The sequence below is a fragment of the Callospermophilus lateralis genome, chromosome 1 (assembly GCF_048772815.1).
Source record: "Callospermophilus lateralis isolate mCalLat2 chromosome 1, mCalLat2.hap1, whole genome shotgun sequence".
NCBI lineage: Eukaryota > Metazoa > Chordata > Mammalia > Rodentia > Sciuridae > Callospermophilus > Callospermophilus lateralis.
The window spans coordinates 212,296,348-212,308,277 of NC_135305.1; the positions used below are offsets into that span (position 1 = coordinate 212,296,348).

Genomic DNA, 11,930 nt, shown 5'->3' on the forward strand with positions numbered 1-11,930 from the left:
TTACATGGGTGTGTCAATCTTCTTACTGTTGAGTTCTTGCACCTGATTTGCTGCTCACTGTAGATTTCATATATAATGTCCAGATGTTCATCTCAATGTATTTTGTATTTTTTCCCTGAGGTCTTTAACCTGTCTGATTATTGGTAAATGTGTGAGGTAGGAGACCAGGTTCATCTTCTCCCAGACAAAAGGTTATTTTGTATGTATTTATTTCACCATGTAATCCTTTGCTGCTGCATAGTTTTTAACTCTGTGTTATGTGAAATGCTCACATACACTCAGACTTCATTCCCAATTCACTCAAAACTCAAGGGATAACTGAGTGTTTATCATCTGTCTGTCAGAATGTCAAGGGAACATTGTCTGTTATAGTCCACTGTGTCAAAGTCTTTGGGAATTAACTATTAACTCACATTGATTTATTAATTTGCCATTTGATATCCTTTCCCAGTTCTTTTTTTTTTTGTTTTGTTTGTTTGTGGTGCAGGGGCTCAAACCCAGAGACTGGTGTGTGCTGGGCAAGTGCTCTGCCACTGAGCCCCACTGTGGCCCTGCCCAGTGAGTGTCTGAAGCTCTGTTCCATTTGTTTAATAGCATGTTTTTTTTTTGAAATGACTGCATTGAACCTGATTTCATCCTCATTGCATTCTTTGAAGTATAAAAGTCTCATTTTTTAAAGTTAGTTATTACGTAACTTTGCATCCTGTTCAGGAAACACAAAGGTGAATAAATCCACAAGGTCTCTGCTATTTGGATCTTGTGTCACAAGGGCTGGAGTGTATCATGGGATTTTCCAGATGGGACATTAAGACCCAAAGCACCCCCCCCCCCAAAAAAAAAAAAACAGAAAAAATGAAAGATGCCCCTTAAGCCAAGTGAGAAAGGGATCTGCTTCATCATCCCGTGACTGTTTCCATTTCACAGTTGATTGGTCAAATAACTTTTGGAAAAAAACAGAAAAAAACCAGTATATTCTCTTTCATCCAAATACATGCCAAATGTTTGTTGTACTTTTTATATATCTCTTGAGAGTTTTTAGTTTATTCTCCTTCCTCATTTTTGTCAGCGATCATTTTTGTGTAGTGTACTTGAAGCCACAAAGACACCACTAATCCTGACTTTGGGTAATTTTCTCCTGCTCCTTCCTTATTTTTGCAGGTCTTCCAGGAGACGGAACCTGTGCTGGAATCCCACCAGAACCAAGGGAGCATTCCCTTCCTGTTAGACTCTCAGGGAGAGAGAGAGACTTATTACACCATTTCCCCTGTGTCCGTTTCATTCCTCTATTTTCCTGTCTGCATTTATTGACATCTTTCTTTCCCTCTCTCCCTGTATCTTTAAATGCAGAAAAGAATCTAAGAAAATTTAGTCCCACGTTTAATTGTCCAAAGGAGGATTACAAAATGGACTTTCTGGCTACCATTTCTATATTAGGGGATGGATAGTCTGCTCCATCCAGCTTGCAATGTATACACAAGTCACCTAATAGGTGGTGAGAAGGTCAGAGGCTGAGTAGTAGTGGTATTATGTGTGTTTGCGTGTGTGCTGTCCTTAGGGGATATGTTCCAAGTGGTTTCTCATATGTTCCAAGTGGTTGTTTTAATACACAGGGAAACTCAATAGGTAGCTTGTTTATTTTAATTCACTGTATTTTATCAGGTATTTGCTGTTATGACCAAAAGACCAATTTGAGAGGAGGAGAATTTATGTAGTGCTCATGGTTTTATGGGTGTTAGAGGTGTTAGTTTATAGAAGGTTGACTCTGGGCCCCAAATGAGGCAACATCCATATCCTGGCAGAAGGGCATGGAGGAGGAAAGCAAGAAGTGTTTTCTTAGACACCTTTCTTTTATGGCATGACATACAACAATTTCTTTTTTAACAGCTTTGCTGAGGTATAATTAATACTGAAAGGACCACATGTTTTTAAAATGTACAAGATGAGTTATGCGTATAGAAATGTAAGTATGCATATGCAAATATAGGCCATACCTCCAGAAGAAAGAGGAAATAAACCGTAATTTGACTATCTACATATGCTCTTTGCCCATTATTGGCATATAGGAGTTTTTATTGTCGAGGCCTGTACAGCACCTGGAAGGCGTCTGGCATTCCAATTGTGCTCCTCTGTAGTAAGAAGTAATTTCTCCTTAAAACTATTCTTATGCATGAGCTCTTGCGGAAAAGGTTAGAGTGAGGCGGGAATTCCGAATCAGTAATGGCACTAGGGATGCCTAGGATGACTGGACCCCGAAACAAAACAGAATTCATTTTCTTTATTGGAAAATATAAATGCCAACACTTAACTATATCAGTAGTGTCCATATGTGTGAAGAATAGTTATATCTATTTTTCTCGTAGTAGTCACATGGATCACATGGAAACAAGAAACAATACAAGAGTTTTAGAATTTCTTCTGCTGGGATTTTCAAAGGATCCAGAACTGCAGCCCCTCTTCTTTGGGCTTTTCCTGTCCATGTACCTGGTCACTATGCTGGGAAACCTGCTCATCATCCTGGCCTCCATCTCAGACTCCCACCTGCACACGCCCATGTACTTCTTCCTCTCCAACCTGTCCTTTGTGGACATCTGCCTCACTTCCACCACCATCCCCAAGATGCTGGTGAACATCCAGACACAGAGCAAGGTCATTACTTATGCAGGTTGCATCACACAGATGTGCTTTTTTTTGTTTTTTATAGAAGTGGACAACTTCCTCCTGGCTGTGATGGCCTATGATAGGTATGTGGCCATCTGCCACCAGCTGCACTACACTGTCATGATGAATCCCAGGTTCTGTGGTTTGCTGGTTGTGGTGTGCTGGATTCTGAGTGTCCTGCATGCCCTGTTTCAAAGCTTAATGGTGTTGCGACTGTCCTTCTGCACACACTTAGAAATCCCCCACTTTTTCTGTGAACCTAATCACGTGGTCCAACTTGCCTGTTCTGACACCTTCCTTAATGAGGTGGTGATGGAGTCTGCACTTGTGCTGATGGTTATTGGCCCCATCACTGGCATCGTTTACTCCTATGCTAAGATAACTTCCTCCATCCGAGCAATCTCATCAGCTCAGGGCAAGTACAAAGCCTTCTCCACCTGTGCGTCTCACCTGTCCATTGTCTCCCTATTTTATGGCACAGGCCTGGGTGTGTATCTCAGTTCTGCTGCAGCCCAGAGCTCACACTCCAAGGCAACAGCCTCATTGATGTATACTACGATCACCCCCATGCTGAACCCCTTCATCTACAGTCTGAGGAATAAGGATGTGAAGAGAGCTCTGAAAAGTCTCTTTGGAAGAAAAGTATAGCAGGGGCTCTTGCTTTGGTCCTTCAGTAGGATGTGCCGTTGATTTCAGGAGCAAAGCCTCACAGCCAAAAGTTGTGATTCTTTGACTCAATTGTGAATGTGAAACATCTCCCTGCTGTTTATTTTCTGAAGTTTCCATGATCTGATTTTGACTTCTCTATACAATTATAACCAACAAAATTTACTAAGCTGACTGTACTCTGTGAAAGCCAACATTCTTTTTTGGTTTGTTTTTCTGATTTTTAAAAAGTTATTACAAATAGTGAACCAGAAATATTTAAAAATTCCCATTTCTCTCATGGGTTTGCAAAAAACATCTTGTAAGCCATGTCTTCCAACCTGATGTATATTGTGATGGTTAATGTTCTTTTGCTGTATGAAATCATAGTCATGTCTTTGTGGAAAACCTGCTTTTCACAACTAAGGCAATTTTTGTAACTTGAAGTAGAAGGTCATCTGAGCTCATTATCATTTGTTTGTGTATCAATACTTGAAAAGGGAGGAATGTTTGAATGAAATTGACCAATTGATGCCATGTGCACATATGAATATACCACCATCAATTTCACCTTTATGTATTTTTATACAGTAATAATTTTAGAAGCTACAAATAATAGAAGGAAGACCAGTAGAGTAGAGGTAAGGGAAGTGGCCAAGGAAAGAAGGGAGGGAAAAGAAAAATACCAGGGACTGAAGTGGAGCACATTGTCTTCCATGCATGTGTGACTCATCAGAATGAGCCCAGGTATTATCTTCAGCTTTTATGCACTAATAAAAATATTTGAAAAAGAAAAAGGCTCTTTTTGATAATTTCTACTTTAATGTGCAAGTGTAGTGTATAGAGCATCAATGGAGCTTGGAAAAATTGTTTTTAAGCCAACATATTAAAAATTCTATGGGTTAGTTCTTTTGGAGATCATTATTCTGCCTACAAAAATAGTCTTTTTTTTTTTCAGATTTACGTTAGTTCTCATTCCGGATCCCTTGCATAAATTATTGGTGGGGTAATGAAATTAATTGTATTTCACCATACCTGTATGACCATTTAGTAATAAAGTCATTAAACTCAGCCTTAAAAAAATTATTGGTGGGGCATAGTGGTCCACACCTTTAATCCCAACTACCTGAATCCCAAGCTGAAGCTGGAGGATGGCAATTCTGAGCCCAGGCAGGGAAAGTTAGCAAAAACTTGGCTCAAAATAAAAACAAACAAAACAAGCAAAAGCAAAAAACAAACAAACAAAGAATCTCCCCAGTGTTAGGCCACCTGTGGATTCACTCCCTGGTACCACAAAAGAATAATAAGAATAACAATGACTAAACACAGAAACTGTTACAGCATGTAGAGTGAGTGAATATACTTACTTTCAAAATCATATAAAAATCCCACTTTGGCAGGACAGGACTTAAACTACCTACTCCTGACTCCCACAGACCATCACAGCCTTTCTACTCAGAGACGGTCCACAGACCTGGACCTGCAGTACCGGAGCACCTTGGCCATGCTAGAATGCAGAGTTCCTGGGACCAGAGTTGACCTATGGCCTCAGAAATTTGGACTTGTATCCCTGGTAATTCTTCTGCATAATGAAGTTGGTCTAGAACTGGCTTGGGTCACCTCCTCTCTGCTGAAATTTAGGGGGTAGGTATCTTTCCTGTGTGTTATAGTTGATTGGCACCCACTTCTGACATTGCCAAGGAAAATTATCTCTAGTTGAGATGTACAGGCTCAGAGCTTGAGAACTGGGAATATCATGCCAGAATTTGAACGAAGGCCCCATTCAAGCTTTATAAAAAAATGTGTATTTTGAGACAGGGTGTGTCACTAAGTTCCTGAGGCTGGCCTAGAACCTATAATCTTCCTGCCTCAGCCTCTTGAGTGCCTGGGATTACAGGTGTGTGCTACCGTGTCTGGCCAATCCCTACTTGATGTCTAACGTTCGTCAGCACAGTTTCTTCAGTGGAGTTGTAGTTCATAGATCATACTAACACATAAAATAGACTTTACAGAATGGACTTCACTAAGAGTGAAATTGCCCAGTTCCTATCAGGTGTTAAACTTAGGCTATGGTGCAGAAAAAAAAAAACCAAAACAAAAAACTAACCACCTCATCATAATAAATATTTCAAAAATGAGAGACTTAGTGGGAGCTCTTGTGTTACAAGTATAAATTTACTGATCATGTTGGGATTGTGAAGGTAAGAAGTGTAATGCCCAAGGCTTTAGACCACAGGAACATCCTTGTTAAAGAGGGCATGACTATTTTCTGGGGGTATGAGAGCTTATTGCCCACCACAGGTGCATACTTTGAAGACACGTGAGCCCCAGTCAATATGAGCTCATCAGGGTCAGACTTAGAAAACACTTTGGTCAAAGGAGGGATGAAGTATCAGGGTACTGGAGCTCTGGAAGGCAGGTGAATCCATGGAGGAACAATAAAAACTAAGTTTACTGGACTATAAATGGGTCTTTCGGGAACAGAGAATTAGCAGAATGAATTTCCTGTCTTTCCAGACCAGTGTCCCTCAGGGGAACAAGAGGGAAATGAGTTAATGAGCAGATATAGGAGTGTGGCTCTCTGCTCTGACATGGTCCCTCAGTGCACAGCCCTGTGCTGGACAGGACGTGGAGGTGTCTTTGAGCCCTCAGGTCTGCCCAGGAGCCCAGCACTCAACTCCTTCCTGCTGTGTTTTCTGGGGACAGAGCTTCAGTCACCATCAAGCCCACTCACACAGGACCTTGAACTTCCACTGGGAGACATTCCTCCCAGAGCTGGTCTCCAGGTGAGTTTGGGAGCTCAGTGGACACTGCAGGAGAGCCTTAGAAAGAATGGAACCCTCTTTAGCTGAGGTCAGAGAGAGCCAGGCTGAGCTAGCCCAGAGCAGGGCTGCTGTGGCCACTTGCTGTCCATATGGATGATTTATTCACAGAGCTGCAATGATTCATAACACTTAGCTGAGACGTGAACATTGCACTGGTTAACACAGTGTTCACTGCTGACCATGAAATAGAGCTAACAGAGGCTGAAGAGAAGATGGGAGGTGTCCAGTTTTCCAAGTGAAGGGACAGAGGTCCAAGTATCTTTGCAATTAAAGAAGTAGAGGAATAAAAAGTAGAGTAAGAATCCCTCCAAAATTATCTTACCACAAAAGTTCATGGGGCACAGATTTTAAAGTACTGTTTTCTCTATAGTAACATTGAAAAATATAATTTACAGGCAATTAGAGATATGCCTATAGCTTTACTGTGAAATGATTTGAAACTTGTGAGGCTGAATATCCCTGTGGTGTGTTAGCTATTTCTTGGTGTGTTGCAAAGGGCTGTGTCCATTTTTCTATGGTGTACTTGATAGGAGTCCTCCCTACACTGTTTTCCAATACAGACTTTTTAAGGGATTATTGGAATTTTTTTCTTCCACAGTCTGCCTATTTTCATGTAGGTAGAGATGTTTTGATTGGGACTGTTTGAAAATTTGTGAGTTTTGTACTTTCTAGCCTATCAATTGATTGTATTTGCTTGCTCATTGTTTTGTTCTCAAGCTGTGGGTGATTAAGATTTTTATTTTTCAGTCCTCATTTTAAATTAAAAAAAAAAGTATTGGATGTTCTCCTGCACCCCTAGTGCTACATCACCTGAGATACACATTTCCAACTTGTTTTCACATCTCTGTGTTAATTACTGTGTCTTTTGTCTTTTTCTGATCAGATGCATTGCTAAGAAAGGCATCACCTTTAGACAGCATTGAAAGACATTCATGCTTATTTCCCTCTTGACACAAGCTCATTTTATCTTTATTGAGCCTATTTTAATGTACATATTTTTATGAGAGATATTAAAACTTTACATATTTTCACTTCATGCAGTTCATTTGTATTATTTTCCAGGTGTTTGGTAGTGTAGTCTTGAATTCATAACCCATGTTGATACCATTAAACAACTCAGATTTTACATCTTTCCCATGGATGTTTTAGATTTTTTCATTCCATTTGGTTTCAATCAGTGCCTGCTGAATGAATGTATTGAAAAGCAACATGGAACCCTGTCAACCAGTATAGAGGGCATTTTTAATCAAAAATAGGAGAAAATTTAAGACTCAATGTAGTAGAATGTTGGCTGGTGTCAGCAGAGGCAGGAAAGGCATTGGGAGGAGCCAGGGAGGCCTGATAACTGCAGCAGTCAGCAGTCACAGGAGGAAGGGGTCCCCTGTCCCAGCACACAGTGGGATTTTTGCAGTCTAAAACCATTTCTTACACATTTTTATGCCCCAAATTTTATGACCCTAAGAAGAAAACATAATATTAGTTACAAAACACTATACTAGTTTTTGATATCACATTTTTCATAAATGTTAGAAAGTCCTGAACGCAAGGAAATGATAAATGTTTAAGGAGGAACAAGTGCTAATGACCCAGATTTGAGCATTCTATGTTGCATACAGATATTGAATGATCACATGAGGCCCTGCTAGTGAATACAGCTTCTCTGTGTCAGTTAAAAAAACCTAGGGTCATGCTGAAGTCATAGAGCAGTTGCTTATCATGCAAAAGTTCCTGGGTTTAACTTCAGCCTTGCAAAAAGACCCAAAGCAAAGTAAAACAAAACAAAACAAAATGGAAAAAAAACAAAAGCCAAAAGCCAAAATGAAAGAAAGGTGTCACCTTTAGACATTTGCAAAGAAAAAAAATCAATAATCAATGTGAGATATTATATCAAATTAGAAACAAAACAAAAATCCATAAACTCATTGCTTTAGTTAAAAATCAATGATTACACTAAGCTTACTAACACTGTAATTCTGTTTTTATGTAAGTTCTTAGTTATTTTTGAGCTTTTCTTCCTGTACTCTGCATCCTGACAAGCTCATACACCCTTCATACAAATGCAAGAATAGGCTCCTGTGCACATCATTTATTTCCTCTGTTTAGTGCTGGGGTCTTTTCTAGCTTGTCCCCTCTTCCCTTCTCCCTCAAAGATGTCTACTGCATTCCTTCAAATCAACCAACATAATGCACTTTAGATATTTCAAAGGATGCCAAGCAGTTCACAATGGGGCTGTGATACCCATACTTTTGGTTGTCTTTCTTATTTTTTCTTAACACTGATTTGCTATTACATCACTGCTGCAAAAATATTTTGCTACTGTTAATTTCAAAGTGGTTTTTCAATCATGAGTGACATTTGTGCCCCAGGGGACATTGAGCAGTGTCCAAAGATTTTTTTTTCCTATGATGAGAGGTCAGGGATGCTTCTAATGTCCTACCATGTACAGGACAGACCTATCTCAAAGAGTGATCATACCAGAATGTTGTCAGCGAGAACATTAAGAAGACTTGGGTAAAAGAATATCTTCATCTTTAACATTCATCCCTGTCTGCAGCATGTCTCACCAGGACATGGTACCAAGTCACCTGTCTCCCACCACCTCAGAGAGTTCTTCTTTCAGTCTGAAAATTCCAATCACACCAGTTTAAGGACACTTTAGGCTCTTTTCCAAGGCAGAAGAGTGTAAAAGTGATATCTTGCTGTTTTCTTCACAGCTTGGAGCTAATCTTTGATCTTATCATCACCATTTTGATTTCCCTAGGATTGATCTCTGCCTATTTTTCTACCATTATCAGCATTTCAAGGTATGTTACGATTACTGTTCCTCCACTGACTGTTGGGGTAATTTTTTGACTATTAAGTAGTTTCATATTGTATTTAATGATATGTGTTTACCATTTTATACCTGATTTTCTTGCCTTACAATGCAATGGTTCACTGTAGATTTTATATATAATGTCTAATACATTTTCATCTCAAATGTATTTTGCATTTTTTACACTGAGGTCTTTAATCTGTCTTATTATTGGTAAATGTGTGAGCTAGGAGATCAACTTCATCTTCTCCGAGACAGATGGCCATTTTATAAGGATTTATTCTGCCATCTAGTATTTTCCTATCAGATGGGTATTTAACTGTGTTATATGGAATGTCCACACACAGTAAACATCATTCTCAACTCATTCTTATGAAATAATTGAGACTTATCACCTGCAACAATGTCATAGGAACATTATCTGCTATATTCTAGTGTGTAAAAGTCTTTGTCAATTTAATTATTATTTCATGCTGACATTTTTAAAATGCTGTATATCATCTTTTTATTTTTTTTTCAGTTCTTTTTCAATTTCTTTTTGTTTGGAAAAGCATGAAAATAGCAGCTCCAGTTGCTCAGGATGTTGATTAGTGTAGATAGAGCACTTGCAAACACAGAGAAGGCCAAGAGTTCACAACACACACACACACACACACACACACACACACACACACAACCTCTAATCTCCATTATACCTGATTTTGTTTTTCTCATATTTGCTTCATCCTCAGGCATCATATGTGGTTATTTCTGTTTAAAACAGCTTTATTGAGTTGTAATTAATATTTAAAGGATCACATGGAGTTGATGTGTATAATTCAGTGAGGGGACACAGATGCCAATACATGTGATATGTGATTAGCACCAAAATGCAATAGACTGTGATTTGCCTCTGTGTGGATGTGCTTTGTCCATCATTGGGATGTAGGAGCTTTGGTTGTAGAGGCTTCACCTGTGCCTGGAACATGGCCAGTACTCTGCATGTGCTCCTCCATGGTAAGAAGTAATTTCTCACTAAAAGTGTACAAAACATGAGCTGTGGATAAAAGCTTAGAGTTAGACAGAAATTCTTACTCAGTAATGGCACTAGGGTTGTCTGAGGAAGATCTGACCTAGAAACAAAATATAAATCAATTTCTTGGCTGGAAAATATAAATTGTCCCATTTCTATTTATTTTTTATTTTTGGGGGGAATGGAAATTGAACCCAGCGGCACATTGAGCCACACTGCAGGCTTTTATATTTTGAGACAGGGTCCTGTGAAGTTGCATAGGGTCTTTCTACCTTGCTGAGACTGGCCTTGAGTTTGCACTCCTCCTGCCTCAGCCTCCTGAGCTGATGGAATTACAGGTATGTGTCACCAGATCTGGCTAAATTCTTCCATTTCAATCAAATCAGTGGTGTCTATGTGTGTGAAAAAAGGTCATATTATTTATTTTTTCTTTGTAGACACATCCACCACATGGAACCAGGGAACAATACAAGAATTTCAGAATTTCTTCTGCTGGGATTTTCAGAGGATCCAGAACTGCAGCCCCTCATCTTTGGGCTGTTCCTCTCCGTGTACCTGGTCACTGTGCTGGGGAACCTGCTCATCATCCTGGCCACCATCTCAGACTCCCACCTGCACACACCCATGTACTTCTTCCTCTCCAACCTGTCCTTTGTGGACATCTGCTTCACTTCCACCACCATCCCCAAGATGCTGGTGAACATCCAGACACAGAGCAAGGCCATTACCTATACAGGCTGCATCACCCAGATGTGCTTTTTCTTTATTTTTGTAGAGTTGGACAACTTCCTCCTGACTGTGATGGCCTATGATAGGTATGTGGCCATCTGCCACCCCCTGCAGTACACTGTCATCATGAATCCCAGACTCTGTGGTTTGCTGGTTCTAGTGTGCTGGATCCTGAGTGTCCTGCATGCCCTGTTACAAAGCTTAATGGTGTTGCGACTGTCCTTCTGCACACACTCAGAAATCCCCCACTTTTTCTGTGAACGTAACCAGGTGATCCGACTTGCCTGTTCTGACACCTTTCTGAATGATTTGGTGATGAATTTTGCATCTGTGTTGCTGGGAGGTGGCCCCCTCGCTGGCATCCTTTACTCCTACTCCAAGATCGTGTCCTCCATCCGTGCAATCTCATCAGCTCAGGGGAGGTACAAAGCCTTCTCCACCTGTGCATCTCACCTCTCCGTGGTCTTCTTATTTTATGGCACAGGCCTGGGTGTGTACTTTAGTTCTGCTGCAGCCCAGAGCTCACCCTCCAGTGCAACAGCCTCGGTGATGTACACCGTAGTCACTCCCATGCTGAACCCCTTCATCTACAGTCTGAGGAATAAGGATGTGAAGGGAGCCCTGAGAAGGTTCTTTGGAGGAAAACTTTAGGAGGGTTCAGAAGCCCATGCCCAGGACTGCAGGCAGCAAAGCCTTGGAGCCAGAGTTGGGGTTTCTGATGAGATTGGGAATGTAAAGCTTCTACCTTCTGTTTATTTCCTGCAGTTTTATTGCTCTGATTTCAACCTCTCTCTACCATTTAACAGCTCCCTTTATTCTGCTTCCTGGTTTCTCTGATTTTCAATAGTTTTTCACTTCATCTGATTTTCTCAATTCTTCCAAATGTTGGACAAAAAATATTGAAGTTATGGGACAGGAAGGATTTCTTGAAATATAGTGTATTGATTAAATTTTTTGTTTCACTGAAAAATATTCATGTGTGTTGCTCTGTCTGTGGAGAAACAGCCCTGGGCACCTGAGGTGGGTTTCATAATTTGTAGTAGAGGAAAATGTGACAGTGAAGTGTCTCTCCTTTGCATGATCAGTCCTGTGTGTGTCAATGCTTTAAGTGTTCCTTTTGATGAGTTGGACTGAGTCTAGTAGTGTTTCTTGTGACAGGTTATTGGGGTCTTAAAGATAAATTTAAAAATTTCAAGTCGACATATTTAAAAGTTCCCTGGATTAGATCAAGACACCTTTGGAGAT

At 40.2% G+C, this 11,930-nt stretch overlaps 2 protein-coding genes across 2 annotated transcripts; both read left to right on the forward strand.

Moving 5' to 3' along the window:
• Positions 1–2,376: 2,376 nt before the first annotated feature.
• On the forward strand, positions 2,377–3,306 carry LOC143410177 (olfactory receptor 7A10-like). Its single transcript, XM_076870909.2, has one exon. The coding sequence runs from the start codon at positions 2,377–2,379 to the stop codon at positions 3,304–3,306; it is 930 nt and encodes a 309-aa protein (XP_076727024.2).
• Positions 3,307–10,406: 7,100 nt separating this feature from the next.
• LOC143410185 (olfactory receptor 7A10-like) lies at positions 10,407–11,336 on the forward strand. Its single transcript, XM_076870920.2, has one exon. The coding sequence runs from the start codon at positions 10,407–10,409 to the stop codon at positions 11,334–11,336; it is 930 nt and encodes a 309-aa protein (XP_076727035.2).
• Positions 11,337–11,930: the final 594 nt, after the last annotated feature.

Excerpts from the sequence above, each read along its gene's own strand:
- LOC143410177 (XM_076870909.2), top strand. The coding sequence starts at position 2,377 with ATGGAAACAAGAAACAATACAAGAGTTTTAGAATTTCTTCTGCTGGGA.
- LOC143410185 (XM_076870920.2), top strand. The coding sequence starts at position 10,407 with ATGGAACCAGGGAACAATACAAGAATTTCAGAATTTCTTCTGCTGGGA.